General features: G+C 35.7%; 2 protein-coding genes across 4 annotated transcripts; both read right to left on the bottom strand.

Annotated features, from left to right (window-relative positions):
• Positions 1–41: 41 nt before the first annotated feature.
• LOC108271944 (RING finger protein 223) lies at positions 42–3,871 on the bottom strand. 3 transcript variants are annotated; one of them, XM_017479933.3, is made up of 2 exons: positions 2,685–3,871; positions 42–1,879 (listed from the first exon to the last, which is right to left on the bottom strand). In XM_017479933.3, the coding sequence occupies exon 2, from the start codon at positions 1,872–1,874 to the stop codon at positions 1,170–1,172; it is 705 nt and encodes a 234-aa protein (XP_017335422.1). In that variant the 5' UTR covers positions 1,875–1,879; positions 2,685–3,871; the 3' UTR covers positions 42–1,169. The 3 variants fall into 3 exon arrangements, with proteins under 3 accessions (XP_017335422.1, XP_017335423.1, XP_053539837.1); XM_017479934.3 differs by having other exon boundaries at positions 2,917–3,871; XM_053683862.1 differs by lacking the exon at positions 2,685–3,871 and adding an exon at positions 2,267–2,651.
• A 2,445-nt stretch (positions 3,872–6,316) lies between these two features.
• c11h1orf159 (chromosome 11 C1orf159 homolog) lies at positions 6,317–15,178 on the bottom strand. Its single transcript, XM_017480595.3, has 9 exons — positions 15,086–15,178; positions 14,605–14,680; positions 14,316–14,394; positions 13,237–13,329; positions 11,013–11,051; positions 10,461–10,592; positions 10,249–10,274; positions 10,071–10,101; positions 6,317–7,853 (listed from the first exon to the last, which is right to left on the bottom strand). The coding sequence occupies exons 2-9, from the start codon at positions 14,665–14,667 to the stop codon at positions 7,738–7,740; spliced, it is 579 nt and encodes a 192-aa protein (XP_017336084.1). The 5' UTR covers positions 14,668–14,680; positions 15,086–15,178; the 3' UTR covers positions 6,317–7,737.
• Positions 15,179–16,540: the final 1,362 nt, after the last annotated feature.

Genomic DNA, 16,540 nt, shown 5'->3' with positions numbered 1-16,540 from the left:
AGAAAATGGAAAAAAAAACATGGATTGAAGAAGGAGCACACTAGGAGGAAAAATATTGTGATTTAATAAAATAGCATGACTTATCAGTAATGTACCCTTGGGTTTGCTTACAGTAGTATTTGTTCTTAAATCTGGAACATACTTCTTAGTAACAAATCATTCAAACCTATGGCTTGAGTCATGACTCAACTTGGCTCCGCCATCACTCAAGACACAAGGATGACACGAAAATCAAGACTCTTTTTTTTTTTTTGTATTGGCACCAAGGTGATGAAATAAATTTCATTGACTAAAAGCATTAAACTGCAACTTGAACAATAAAATTATTACTATGAAGTAAACTAAACTACTAACTGTAAAAACACTAGATCCTATACTATACACTCTACTTTCTCATTTACATGGTCTTAGATTAATATTCTTACACAGGGTGCTATTTGTGATAGTGTGAGGGAGTTTTCTGGATAAATGCTGTATTTATAAATATTAATGTAGAGTGTATAATACAGACATTCTTAGGATTGCTCGGATCAATTCAAAATAGTGAATATATCCTGTCCTTATGTGCACCTGTCCATGGGGGTAGCTATTTAATTATTTTTTTTTATTAAAAATGTTTTTTATTCATAGTTCAAATACAGTGAAATAGAAAGTTCATACAACCTGTGGTACAGCCCCAAGCAAAATAACATTTTCTGTATATTTACTGTATATTATAATACATATAGCAACTCTTGCTGTACCTATATTATTATTTTCCATATTTGTTCAAAATCTGAATTATAATATTGATTTCCATCAGCAAAGTTAGCAACTTCAAATGACTGAGGTTTTATCATAACAGTTAGTTACACCAGACAATCCAATTTGAGGTTTCAACCAAAGCATCCCTCATCTGTCGATAATAGTTTGTTAGATTTTTGGCTCAGTTGATTTTAGCAGCAATATTAATCTTCTATTTTTTTCAGACTGCTATGAAAAATATAGATGAAACTCCCAAAAACTTCAGCTTAAGTTATATAGCAAAGTACACAATGTCCAGGATGTAGCAATCCATTATTGGGGAACTGCAATCTTTACATGTCTATGGCACAGTCTTTGAGTTTGCATTTAAAGCCAAAACTCAACCTCGCTGCAGGTTCACCAGAAGAGTTAAATCCTGGAAATATTCACAAATTTTTGCTGGTTGAAGCTGTAGGGAAGGTAGTCACATGCTCATCCTGCCTCTCAAAGCAGCCTGCTGTCGAACCCCGGCTGAAGATGCACTGGATGGGCCAGATGACTATGATGAGCAGTATGGCCAACACCAATAGGAAGATCAGTAGTCGCTGCCACCTTCTGAACAGACCTGTGCAACTCCCCAGTATGCTCCTATTAGTCTCTGTTTCCTCTTGTCTGTTCTCATTCTGTTGCTTGTTACCCCCAATGTCGATGCAAACATCACTGGGTGTCTGTGGATTTGTGTAGCAGAGCCTCTTTCCATCTAGCCATACATGTTCCTCCTGCTGCTGGTGGCTGGGTAGTTGCCCCAGAACCTCCAGGCTGGTGGCCAGAGCTGGTGGACCATTTTCAGGCACAGAAGTTGGTTGTCTGCAAAGGGGGCAGGTAATCTGGGTGCCTTTCTGTTCTGGTAAAACAGCAACAAAGCGAGACAGGCACTCCAAACAGAACGTGTGATTGCACAGCAGAACTTTAGGTGTCTTAAAAGTGTTATCATATGCGGTGAAGCAAATGGAACATTCTGGAGCTGTATCCCAGACTTGGTCCGCATCTTTAGGGAGAGATGTCTCTGGTGTGTCCGATGTTGCATTGGACATTGTTGTTGGTAATACTTCAGGTTCCTGCATCTTGTTGTCTTCTATACAAATAGGCATGGAACCTAAAATTGATCAGTGAATTGATCAGTTGTTTCAGTGTAACATAAATGCATTTTTCCCCTCATATATTAAATGACATCGGACTCATTTGAACAGTACCTATTTATTTAGCACTCAAGTCAGTAGAATAAAGTTCTCAGATTAATGATACTTTTTTTTTTCTCTTACCTTTTCTTTACTTTCCTTATGATATTAAGCAAGCATAACTGTGAGTTCATACAATCACAGCGATATAGGTGAAAATGTCATTTACTGACTAAATGTATATTATATTTACCTTAAATTTACATATAATCCTACTTGTGTGATTAATTGTTGAATCACTTTGTTTAGAAAATCGAGTTGTAAAATGGATTAGTTACAGAATGTAGTTACCATGTAGAACAAACCTTATTTTAAAGTTGATATTTTGTTAACATTTTTATTTTATAACAAATGTCATAGAAGAGGAATCTTATATTGGTAAAGATCTCGATGCTAAAAGGAACATTTTGTTAAACAACTGTTCTTTGTTCTGTTCTTTCAGGAAATAGAATATTTGCTGGCAGGTATAAAACAAAGTACATGATAGCTTTAAAAATAAATAAATAAATTCCAAAAATCTAACTAGTTCTTGCTGCATTGCTGGCCAACAACACCATTTACAATATGATTATTTTGTGTTATATATTATCAAAACATCATTCAACCATTATTGATATTTAATTTATTTAAATTTAATTACATTCAGTTAGTTTTTGCAGAACATTGTATCATTAGAGCATACTATATTATTATTTAGTGCATACTGTCAGAACATGATCTTACCATTAGAGATTAGAAAACGCTGTGTAAGTCCCTTGGAACAAATTCCGTGGAATTGTTTTGTTTCGAAATTTGCCAAACAGGTCTGTCTCACTGCATAAAGTCATCTAACAAGCTTGCTCCTTCTGTCCACTATTTTGTTCCTACACTTTATCTACTGTGTGCGCATCTGATATGAACAGGACTGTGACGCTATTATTTCTTTCTGCCTCGCCACTAAGAAATTTTGCCTTACCTGTCTCGTTACCTTCCTATGATTCAGTAACCTCAATCCTATTGCAGACTTCAGAACAAACATGTTTGAAGCAAGAAAGAAGGAAGGACTTTCAGGAACTGATAAGGCAGACAATACAAACAGCGGGGCGTTCACACACACACTGGTACTAATATACTGCACAATAAGGGTGACAAAGCACTTCCGTATCATTTTCCTATGACTAAGCTGAATTGAATGACATTCCCTCAGGTAATATTTTCCAACCTATTAGATTGTACCATTTTAAGATTATAATTAAGAATATCACTGTTGAATTACTTCAGAGTCTCCTCTTATTGGATATCAATGACTATTAGGGGATACAGTTTGTTGGAATTTCATGCTGTTCAGTGTATTTTGATACATAAAGTCTAAAAATTGTGTGACAAATATTGGTCGCATATCACAGCCCACTGGTAAATGATTATTCTGTTTACAGTGATAGCATTCTACTTAATTTCCCACTAGACTACAGTACTGATAACTCACCACAATAAAATCTATCAGTTGAGGAAATGAGGGCATTATTCAAACCCTATCCAGGCATTTACAAGAATAAAAACACCCGTTCCCTGAATAATCTTTCCCAAGATACTATACATCAAGTATCTGGAAATAATAAATGGTGTTGTAATAGCTTGAGACCAGATAAAAGACAAAATAAGCACTTATTTTGAAGGCATACATTCTTACACACTTTATCAGGAATGCCTTTACACATGCATATTCATGAAATCAGCCAATCATGTGGCAGCAGCACAATGCATAAAATCATACAGATACAGGTAAAGAGCTTCAGTTAATATCTACATCAAACATCAGAGCAGGGAAAAATGTGATCTCAGTGACTATGGCATGGTTGTTGGTGCCAGATGGGCTGGTTTGACTATTTCAGAAACTGCTCCTGGGAAAACAACAGTTTGTGATGAGAGCATTCAGAGGAGAATGGCCAGACTGTTTTGAGCTGTTTTATAACCGTGGTCAACAGAAAAGCATCTCAGGACACAAAACCTTGAAGTGGATGGGCTACAACAGCAGAAGACTACATCAGGTTCCACTCCTGTCAGCCAAGAACAGGAATCTACAGTAAGTCTAGGCACAGACTTGGTGAAACTGGACAGTTGAAAATTGGAAAAACATCACCGTCATTTTCCAATTTTCAACTGCATTACACTACTGCCAAATGATTGGCTGGTTGGATAATTGCTTGAATGTTCAGGTGTACAGGTGGTCCTTACAAAGTGGTCGTTGAGATATATATTACATACAATCCTAGGAAGATTAAATTTTTTCCCATATGCTTAATATAGTCTTTTTTTTCTGAAGCCTTATAGAACTCTTTAGATCTTGGCATGATGACACACCACATCTCAAAACCAAAGGGAACACCAGATACTAGGTATGAGAGGGGTATAAATAAAGACAGGTTCCACTTGCACTCCCTAAGCAGGTTCTAATCACTGGCACCCAATCTTGAACATCTGATTGTAATTGTATGGATTTCAAATTGTGATAAATGTAGGGGTATACTTACCTTTTCAATGTGACTAATTTTTTTTTTTTATTACTTTAAATTTTGGAAATTATCAAATGACACATACATTTGACATTTTGAAGTAGAGTGTATTAGCATTATTAATACCCACCGTTTCAAAGATGATCAAATGTTTGCTTGTCCAACAATTTCCATGGGGTGTACTTATTTTTTCACACAACTGTATATGTGGGCATAGGAATATCTGACTTTTAAAAATATTTCTATCAATGATATTATACTTACTAATTAATACAAAGTAAACCTTTTAGTCTCAATAGTCAGGACTATGCATTTTATTATTTAAAAAGTTTATGAACACATGGCATATGTTAATTAATTTAAATTGTGTTATTTGACATGTTTTATACCACAGTTCTGTTGAATTATCAATTCAATTCAATCTGATTGGCCAGAAAGTGTTCATTTTCTACAACAGCAGAGCTCTGACAGTAGTGCCGGCTGCAATGTTTATCTCACTGTGTTTGTTTCAATACATAACTGTTTCTATAGTAACGGCTAATTCTCAAGAACTCACATGGTAGACACTCCCCATAATCTAAGCATGACAATAAAAACAATAATAAATGTGTCATCATTTATGTGGCGAAGCCTTTTGTAAGGATGCATTTATTAAATATTTATTGAAAGGACTCTCGGCTGTCTCGCGCTTTGCAACCGACGGCAGACTTTCCGGTTTCTCTGTAACATAAGCAGTGGGGTGTTTTTTAGGCTGGTGAGGGGATGACGGTTTATACAGTAGCTGCTATGATGTAATTAATAACAGGCACTAAACTTGTCTCAGACATTCCACAACATTAAATGCAAGTAAAAACACATGAAGTATGACATGTTCTTGAATTAATTAAAATAAAACCTGTTGGAAATTGCTGTGGTAAAAGAGGAATGAAACACTTCTGTTCATGCTGCTATAGGAACCCATGTATTTATTAAGAAGATGCTCTATGTTTGCCATTCTGCCATGATATGAGAGGTTTATTCAGGTTTGGAACTATTCCACAAAATTCTCTTATTTTACATATAACATAGCTGTTTGGTCTATTCAGTTTAGTCTGCATCTCATGGCAGAAAACAAAAAGCACTAATTAAAAGCTTTATTTCTGAACACACTGACTTTATGGTGCATTTTATGGAAGTGTTTTTGTTTTGAGCTGAATATGAGATCAAAGTTCATCAAATGGCTTTCCCGCTCGGTCTTAAAATCCAGATATTCCTGTAATACATAAATGAAAAGTGTATAAAAACACATTCTTGAACAGAGACAGAACTGTCTTTGAATTTCCTGATTTGAGTTTACATTAGTGAACATTAAAAATAGTGTTCAAAAAGTCCTTTAAAATGTCTGTCCTAAAACCTTTTCCAACTTATATTCATGAGGGGAATTCAAATGGCAGCACTTTTCCTCTGTAACCATGAAGTAAATTCAGCATAAGACAAGACTGAAGTAACTGAGGAAATATTTTCGATTTTAACATTTCTCTCAGTACCATGTTTTAATGTTTACCATTCTGTGCTACACATCTGAAACAACAAAAGTTAGCTAGATAAATAATGCATAAATAATAGCCTATATCAAACCTTTAATTCAATACTAACTGGCAACATATTTCTAATTAATAGTTTGTTCCTGAACAACCCCCCAACCCACTTTTATTCCACACAAAATCCATTCCTCAAACTTTCTTGGAGGAGGAAATGAATAGGAATCCAATGAGCAGCACCAGAATAGCACAGCAGGTCATCACGATGTGCTAGACAACAGTGACTTAATGACGTTAGGCATTGAATCTGTAACCTGTTGATTAAACAAAATAAATGAAGGTCTTATTTCTTTAAACATTACTTAACATTTATTACAAGTAGAGCACCAACATATAAAGAATACAGCATCATAGATCTATACACCTCCAATATATAAACAACCTGTATATGGTTTCCAGTCGCTGCACAACAGCTAATAAAACAGTATTAGAAACTTTAAGGTTCTTTACAATCAGCTACTATGCGTCCCACAAAATTTCATTCAGTTTTGATACTATTCAACCAGCAAACTGAGAACTCAATCATTCCAATGACTACGGAAAGTTAGGTAGTAGACATCAAAACCGATTGCTATCAAATCGTAAAGAAAACCACAACTAGAAGATATAAAACTTAAATTAGAAAAAGGGATAAAAGCAAATACAGACAAGACTGCTTGTATGCTGTGATCTACTGTATAAATATTCATAATACTACCAATAGACATCTCCAAAATTCAACAGTTCACATTTTAAGGCCTTACCCATGACAACACAGTGTATACTGCCTCTTTTTGGCACTTCATTGGTACAATCAATAAACAGCACCACAAACATTCAAAATCTTTCACTGTGTTTCAGTGGCAAATTAACATGACAAATACAAGAATTAGTGATTCGCTATTCTTTTTTGATCCAACAGAGAAGGTAAATGTTCTTTATATAATAGTGCAATGAAAATTTGTTTTGTTTTTTGACCCTAAGTTCGTTATTTGGCTAAAATCTAGTGCTTTAACAGAGGGGATCATAAGTAAACTATGAGTGCCCTTATGTAATTAGTTGGTGCTTTAAAGAACCCCAAAACAGCCCATGGCAATTATATGGAAAGGTGTGCATACAATCCTTCGTACAAGGGTATAAAATGTACACAATTTGGCAAGTTTTCTGAATACTTTAGGCATCATCCTCAGGCTGACATTGAACTGCAAATTTTAAGCCCCTAAATGACTCAACTTATCCCCCCCCCCAACAATACATATAATCTGTTTATTCTAAAAGAAGGTGGTCAAACACTCTAAAAAAAAGATGGCTGCTATTTGGCCCAGAAATAGGGAAAACAGCTAATGTGCAAATATTATGTCTTTTTAAGGAACTCTTTCAGACTCAAGGCCAAAAGGTATGACACATACATATTGATAATAAATATTTAACTTACAAATTTTAAGAAAATAACTAGAAATAGGATCTTAAAAATAAAATATTCTCACAATGCACTCCAGTCTTTTAAGAAAAGAAATAGGAATTGGAAGGGAAGAAAAGTGTTTTTCTGTGCAAACAAGGAAACATGAGAATCTGTGTACAAAGAGGCTACATAAAAAAGACCACTTTAGCCCACTAAAGTTTAAAAAAAAAAAAAAAAAAAAAAAAAAAAAAAAAAAAGTGAATAGACGACGTAAACATTACTACTCGTAAATGGTGTTGCCTCTTCCTCTCTGAAGCTTATCTCTACTGGATAGTTACATTATACACCTTTGTTATGTGTCCCACTGGCATGGTGGCACTGCTGCCAACTGCTGCGGCTGATGAAGGCCGTTCTCTCCTGACGTATCTCGGTTTGCGCACTGCAAATTTGAACAAATTAACAAAATAACTCTTTCCATCCACCCAATTCAAAACACCGCTTGCCTAATGACATTTATTTTCAAGTGACAACTAGGGCCGAGAATTACCATACAACATCCTAGTTTTCATAAATTTCTGGTATTAAAAACTCTTGTCTCCTAACTGACATAGGCTCATTTTCTCTCACTGAATAGCAGTTAAACAGCTACTTTTATGGGCAAAAATCACACTCAAGCATTGTCAGAGGAATAACTACAGGACAGGCAAAGCAGGCGATTGTTGGGGCTCTGAGTTTTGAGAGGGGCCTTCGAAAGCCTTCATGAACATGTATAATCTAAAGATTAGCAAAACTAAGAAAATGAAAACAATTACATTCTAAAATGCTTTTCTTTGTGGATTTCTAATGCTCTATAAAGGAAGCTGGGTAACATAATGGCAATAAATGGGAATAAAATTCTTGAAGATCCTTTGCATTTTACTGCCTGGGGCCCCCACCGTCCCTAGAATTGCATCTGAGCATGGTGGTTTTATCCTGACATTAGTTAGCTAGCCGTGTTTACACAATTAATCTTTGCCAGTTGATTGCTGATATTCTTACAAATATCATGCATTTGATGCTTTTCAAAAATGTACATTCATGCAAATCTAATCTGGCTTCATATACATGTGTAATCATTAAAACAAACAAACAAAAAAATCCTGTCTTTAGATAAATAGAATTTGAGAGTTTATTTCACCATGCAGACATTGACTACGTTTACATGGACAGCAGTAATCTAATTATTGACCTTAATCTGAGTAAGACAATATTGTGATTAAGGTGTTTACATGAGTCACTTTTAGAATACTCCTCTCATGTACCCGTTTTACATTTTATTGAACACAGTTCGATTAACAGCACACGTCATTACGTCACCGTGCCCCGATGTCCCTCCAAAATTTCACGTATCAACATACAGTTTTGGGTGTTTTTATTTAAAAAATAAAATAAAAAAAATTATGAACGTTTCAAGTGCGGTTAGTTATTTGTCATGCTATATATGCAAATAGACAACTGCTTGAAGCCATAGAATGCGTCCCAAACTGCATACTTGCCGTCTATACAGTAGCCAAGATGCATGTATTTCTCCTACTACAGTCCTATAGTAGGCAAGTACGCGGTTTGGGGTGCAGCCGTGCTCTGTTTGCCGTCAAAGGGTTGAGCACCGCCGTGTGCGTACGTGTCCTGTCGCAAAATGCGGTGAAAACTCACACGACATAAATAGTGTGATTAAGGTGTTTACATGTCTGTAATACACGTCGATTATGCGACTAAAACAGGAATACTAAACATGTTCGGATTCGATTTGTGTTTACTTCGAGTATGACCTTAATCGGTTTCAGGTAATTAAAAAGTGCTGTTTACATGGTAGTTTCTTAAATCAGAGTATTGTCTTAATCGGGTTAATAGTGGATTATTGTTGTCCATGTAATCGCAAGAGGGGGCTTTTACAGTTTGTTGGAATATATATATATATATTTTTTTATTGAAACAAGAAAAGACTATACATGTTATCTAAAAAAAAATTTCTCCAATTTTTCCCTACTATAAACAAGTTCAACACTTGTCAAAGTTTTTTCAGATGTAACTCATCCAGAAACTGTAATTTTTTTCGACTGTGAATAATATGGCAGTACGCAATGCTCTATCTAATGCAAAATTTCGAGCAAGAATAAACACAATATTTACCCATATTGTGTCTGACATAGCAGAAACTCAATATTAGCTTCTTGTTTATAGAACTGTATAAAATCTTTTGTATTAAAATATCACACTCACAGTCATGGTGTTGTACTGAATATCAGCACAGCTGTAATTACCTGCAGCAAATCAGAGCCGTGCTGATATTCAGTACAACAGCACTTGCTCATGTGATATTAAGCAATATAGTCTAAGAGATGTTATTGGTCCTATTCTCTTTAACACCGTCATTTCTACCTGTAGTGTCTTGTCTTAAGATTGCTTCTATCTTTCAGTAATATATATCTCATTTGTCAACACGGTTAAAATGTGTGTGATATCATCCTTACTAGTCTAAGAAAGTAACAATACAGTATTATTTCCTATTTCCTTATTAGGTCACACATTCTTACTGGTACACAGTCACAGCTCTTATGATAGCACAATACTTAGATTTCACAATCAAAAGATAATAAGAAATAAGATATTTACTCACCTGAGGATGACGCAGCAGGCATCATTACAGCCTGTTTTTTTTTTTTGGTTTAAAAAAAAAAAAAAAAAAAAAAAAAGACATTAATATATAACCATTTTTATATGAATTGAAGAATTAAATCATAGCATGCTCAAAAAGTGAGCTCCAAGTGATTTATGTAAGATTAAGAAAAGCTCACCGTTTCAGTTGGTTGAAATATGAAAGCTAGTGGAGAGTAAAAACATACTTTAAAATCATCTTAGACCAAACATTAACCAAAAGGTTTAAGGCTTAATAAATAATGTCCAGCCAACAAATCAAGATCTACAATCTGTGTCTATTTCTGTCTTATTATATACCAGCCTCTGGTGTTTGTCTAATCCTCACTTGGCTTTATTTGTATTTCATTACCTTTGCGTCTGTAGAAGACACCGGGGAGACGGTTAGAGCGTTTGAGGTAGAAGAACGAGGCAACAGAGAGAATGAGGAAGAGACTGATCAGCAAAGTGCCCAAAAGGACAGAGGCTGCTACACCCGGACCACCTGTCAATACAAAGAAAACAAGTAAAAGAACTTTGTGTACAGCATTGATAAAAGTTGTATTTCTGAATGATTCAACAATATCTGACAAAATAACGTACTCCAGTATTATGGCCAGAGTGGCAACAACCCAATTTATTAGAATTATGTGTAAAATGATATCGGAGGCATCACATCCACATCTGCTCTTCCCATCCAGAGAAACAATCCACAAAGCTACAGAATCTGGGTTGTTGGAGAGTCATAATTGATCTAACAGCTAAAATGCTTTTGAAAGCTCCAGGTCAAGCAAACCGTAGCTGACCAGATGGTCTCAAAATTAACTGACCAGATGGTCTCAAAATATTGCTATATACAAGCCTTTATTTTATTGTATGCTATTTTTGCCAAAACTTACTAAAAGTGTAAATGCTGTGAGCTTACCTATCTTGACTATTGTGGATATTGAGGTGCGGTCGACAGCTAGCATAAAGTAAAAAGAGAGACAGAAAAAAATTAATAAAAACCTAATAGAGAAAAAAAACCCTAAACAACAATAATTAAAAACAAAATTTTTAAAAAAAAAATTAAAAAAAAATAACCACCCAACAGTAGGTCATACTATGCTTTGCAAAAACAACAAAGCCTATGACAGTACTTTTCTCTAGATCTATCTATATCCATCCAGCTTATATTATCTTGTTTTTTTACACACACACAAATTTTATATATATATATATATATATATATATATATATATATATATATATATATATATATATATATATATATATATATATATATGTATATGTGTGTGTGTGTGTGTGTATGTATATATATATATATATATATATATATATATATATATATATATATATATATATATATATATATATATATATATATATACACACATATACACACACACACACACAGTATCTCACAAAAGTGAGTACACCCCTCACATTTTTGTAAATATTTGATTATATCTTTTCATGTGACAACACTGTAACAAAGTGTCATTTCTTCAATGTAAAGTAGTGAGTGTACAGCTTGTATAACAGTGTAAATTTGCTGTCCCCTCAAAATAACTCAGACATTAATGTCTAAACCGCTGGCAACAAAAGTGAGTATACCCCTAAGTGAAAATGTCTAAATTGGACCCAAAGTGTCAATATTTTGTGTGGCCACCATTATCTTCCAGCACTGCCTTAACCCTCTTGGGCATGGAGTTCACCAGAGCTTCACAGGTTGCCACTGGAGTCCTCTTCCACTCCTCCATGACGACATCACGGAGCTGGTGGATGTTAGAGACCTTGTGCTCCTCCACCTTCCGTTTGAGGATGCCCCACAGATGCTCAATAGGGTTTAGGTCTGGAGACATGCTTGGCCAGTCCATCACCTTCACCCTCAGCTTCTTTAGCAAGGCAGTGGTTGTCTTGGAGGTGTGTTTGGGGTCGTTATCATGCTGGAATACTGCATACTGATCATGCTCTGCTTCAGTACATCACAGTACATGTTGGCATTCTTGGTTCCCTCAATGAACTGTAGCTCCCCAGTGCTGGCAGCACTCATGCAGCCCCAGACCATGACACTCCCACCACCATGCTTGACTGTAGGCAAGACACACTTGTCTTTGTACTCCTCACCTGGTTGCCACCACACACACTTGACACCATCTAAACCAAATAAGTTTATCTTTATCTCATCAAACCACAGGACATGGTTCCAGTAATCCATGTCCTTAGTCTGCTTGTCTTCAGCAAACTGTTAGCGGGCTTTCTTGTGCATCATCTTTAGAAGAGGCTTCCTTCTGGGACGACAGCCATGCAGACCAATTTGATGCAATGTGTGGTGTATGGTCTGAGCACTGACAGGCTGACTCCCCACCCCTTCAACCTCTGCAGCAATGCTGGCAGCACTCATACATCTATTTCCCAAAGACAACCTCTGGATATGATGCTGAGCACGTGCACTCAACTTCTTTGGTCGACCATGGCAAGGCCTGTTCTGAGTGGAACCTGTCCTGTTAAACCACTTTATGGTCATGGTCACCGAGCTGCAGCTCAGTGTCAGGGTCTTGGCAATCTTCTTATAGCCTAGGCCATCTTTACGTAGAGCAACAATACTTCTTTTCAGATCCTCAGAGAGTTCTTTGCCATGAGGTGCCATGTTGAACTTCCAGTGACCAGTATGAGGGAGTGTGAGAGCGATGACCGCAAATTTAACACACCTGCTCCCCATTCACACCTGAGACCTTGTAACACTAACAAGTCACATGACACCGGGGAGGGAAAATGGCTAATTGGGACCAATTTGGACATTTTCACTTAGGGGTGTACCCACTTTTGTTGCCAGAGGTTTAGACATTAATGGCTGTGTGTTGAGTTATTTTGAGGGGACAGCAAATTTACACTGTTACACAAGCTGTACACTCACTACTTTACATTGTAGCAAAGTGTCATTTCTTCAGTGTTGTCACATGAAAAGATATAATCAAATATTTACAAAAATGTGAGGGGTGTACTCACTTTTGTGAGATACTGTATACACACACACACACACACACACACACACACTATTCTCAGGTACAGTGCAAACTGCATAAAGTATACTTAAGTATAATAAGAAATGAATAAATATAATTGAACCCTCACCCAATACTTACTGGTGTTGCACAGTGTCAAGTTCTCCAGATCTGAAGTTAAAGAGTCACACTGCACACACTGAACAGTGCTGTTCTCCAGAACGTGGAGACACCCTAGTGGACAACAAACGTCATCATTAGATGACCTGAATGACCTGTACATTCATATACGTCAAACTTAAAAGTTATAATCATCAAATATCAAACACCAGAGAGGTGATCTATGAGGTATTGAAAGAAAAAAAAATTAATACGTAAAAATCTAAGGTATATGTAAAAATCAAATGAAGACATAAAAGTTTACATTTAAAGCACATATAGTACATGAAATATTACAGTACTGTGGAATTCTCAATTCTGATTGCTCAGAAGTTTTATACAACACTGGCTTGGACAGTAGTGCCAACCACAAGACAAATCACAGGTTTGTATCAATGCACACATTCTAACATGTGGTTTCAGTAACACTTACACAGCAACTTGTATGATGGATATGCCACATAAATAGATTAAAAATTGTTTGTAATCGTCGATATGGTGACGTGAGGAGACATTTCTTTAACAATTTTTGGAAGGAGTCTCCAGTGTCAGAGCTTTGTAACGGTCAGAGATAAAGCTTTAACATTAAGATTTCTGACATGGGAAAGCTTTCAGCACTGAAAGTGGTTTCTCAGTAACAAATCAACAAATGTGTTTTTGCATCATTAATTTAAAGAGAGAGAGAGAGAGGGAGAGAGAGAGAGAGAGAGAGAGAGAGAGAGAGAGAGAGAGAGAGAGGCACTAGTGAAGGAATTACTGTTTAAAGATGTTATAATAAAAGTAATAACACGAACTAAGTATTACAGGAAAACAAACAACAGGATGGTTTGATCTGGCCTGACACATTATGTTTTGTTCCATACTTAAATCATTGTGTGCAAGTGTGTTTTAATGAAGAGGCATTTAATCCTAAGTGCTATTTTAAATACAGCGCACTTCTCAAATTTCAGCACTGAACACCTCTATATCCCTCCATAACGGCATTCACACCGTGTTTGTCTATCGTAAACAAAATGCATTCTGCATGTATTAAAAAAAAAAAAGGGCAGATAAACGAGTACCACAATATGTGCTGTTTATGCAGGTTTCATTCATTTTCTGTGTTCTTTTACAGCAATCATCTAGGTTTCCTAGTAAAGCCTAGAAGAAACAAACACACATAATTTAATATGTTAAATCACTTGCCATATTATTTATTGATAGGTCATACACCTTTAATATTTAACTCAATACAAAGATGTATTTGACTCTTAATTGTAAAACCTGTATTGGGGGATAATGTACTGAATGAATGTACTTTTGTATGTGCTAAAAGGAAAAGGAAAAATAAAAACAAAACAAGACACATACCTGGATTCGTGTAATTTCTAACGCAAAAAGTGCAACCCAGATGATGCAGCAGACTCTAATCATTATGAAACTAGTCCTGTGGGTTAGATTAATATTGGTTTGAATCAGTGCTGATTTAAGATCATATGTACAGTATATCGCTCCCCATGACGTCTAGTACATTAGATGAGCTTTAAGTCCAATGAACAAGTCACATTCAGCATCAAACCTGTCTGAATGATTAACATGATGAATTACGCTTATTTCCATAGTAAATTCTTTCACCCACTAAACCACCAAGACATACATAGTGAAGGATAACTTTAGCATTTAGCTAGTACATACTCTACCATCTCATATCAGTATGGCTAGGTGGCTAATATTACTTTGCCGAGTGTTTTGAATCTCGCAGACCGTATAATTTCCTGTCAAAAAATAAATAAATCAGAGAAAGACATTTATCATTTTTTATAACACTGCATAAAAACAAACCTGAACTTACCTACTCGAGCATCACAGCTTGTACAACGCGTTTCTACACCAGTGCACTTCCTGTTTATCAGGTCATTTGCCAAAATAAAAGTTGATTGTTATCTACGTGTAGAGTATTCAGTTTTTTTGTTTGTTTGGTTATAGTTCGTTTTATATATGAATAGCTATAATAGAACATCAAACATGACAAATATCAGAAATGCGCACTGCAGTTCCAATCATAAAACACATCATAAAGCAAGTCATTTGCTCTTATTTAAGGCGATTCGACACCTAAAAGAGCTTGATAATTATCCTAGCTGATGAATGAAATCATGTCAATGCATACAGGTGAGGAGATGATGGATGTGACTTGATGTGATTTGTTGAATTTTCTCACGCACTATAAATTGTGATTTAAGACACAATCTTAAATAAGCACCGATCCAGACCCACAGGACTAGTTTGATACTGGACATATTTGAAATGATTATTGCATTTTTTTCATTTATACTTATATATTAACGTTGTGGAATGTCAATGAAAAGTTAGTTCCTGTTATCATTTTATGATTTACAGCAGCTATAAACTCACTTTACTTCACTTTCTCTTGAAGATAAGCCTTGTGTGTCCTTATGGACATTTTTCTTTTTGTTGTTGTTGTAAAAATAATTTTGTCTGTGTTAATGCAAACAGCATAAATTTTGCAAAAGGTGTGTATTTTTATTGGAATTTTACTATTTCACCCTCATTTGCTTTTATCTGGGCCGGATTATCCAGTGGACATTATGGGCATGGGCCCATGTGCACTTGGGGCCCAAGCGAGGGTAAGAAAATATTTTTTTTCCTTTCCTTTTTTCGGAGGACAATGTGTGGTTTGGCCACACAAGATTACAAAAAGACACTCTCCACTTCACATCAAAGCCTGAGTTGACTGAGTATGTTGATAACCAGCGTCATTGTACCAATATAGCCTGATGGGATTGGTTTGGTTTTGTCAACTCGAAACTAATCCCGTAACCTTGAGTTTCTTCAGATAGCTTCATGATACAGGCCCCTTTTATGGAATTTACATAACTGTATGTGTGTGTGCATTATCCGTAATCCAATCCACAACAGGCGGCTCTGGATGCAGGTTTTAATTCTAGCTGAGCAGGAGCTGCACCTGAATCCACCTGTGTAATCAATTGTTCTTTGGATCTTGAACCTTTACTGGTGGAAACAAATGCTGTATTTTTTTTTTCATACCAAAAATATTTGATTGATATGAAAGAGGTTGCTTTATTGGAGTTATAAGTAATAAACTTTGTATTTTTACCAACACAAATTGATTCTAATGAGGAAGATGTCATTTTTTTAACCAAGCAAACAGTAGATTATTACGGAGCCCCCCTAGTGTCAGGTAAGAAAAAAAATACAGCCATGTGTAATCCATACCCTCAGTTTTGCAAACCGTACCTTCAGTTTTGCAATCCGTACCCTCAGT

This window comes from Ictalurus punctatus, chromosome 11, assembly GCF_001660625.3.
Source record: "Ictalurus punctatus breed USDA103 chromosome 11, Coco_2.0, whole genome shotgun sequence".
Lineage (NCBI taxonomy): Eukaryota > Metazoa > Chordata > Actinopteri > Siluriformes > Ictaluridae > Ictalurus > Ictalurus punctatus.
The sequence above is the reverse complement of the archived record's forward strand: the minus strand, read 5'-3'. Positions and strand labels throughout refer to the sequence as shown.

Excerpts from the sequence above, each read along its gene's own strand:
- LOC108271944 (XM_017479933.3), bottom strand. The coding sequence starts at position 1,874 with ATGCCTATTTGTATAGAAGACAACAAGATGCAGGAACCTGAAGTATTA.
- c11h1orf159 (XM_017480595.3), bottom strand. The coding sequence starts at position 14,667 with ATGATTAGAGTCTGCTGCATCATCTGGGTTGCACTTTTTGCGTTAGAA. Across the intron at positions 10,275-10,460 it reads TGTCTTCTACAGACGCAAAG|CTTTCATATTTCAACCAACT; the intron begins GTAATGAAATAC and ends ACTCTCCACTAG. Across the intron at positions 10,102-10,248 it reads TATTTCAACCAACTGAAACG|GCTGTAATGATGCCTGCTGC; the intron begins GTGAGCTTTTCT and ends AAAAAAAAACAG.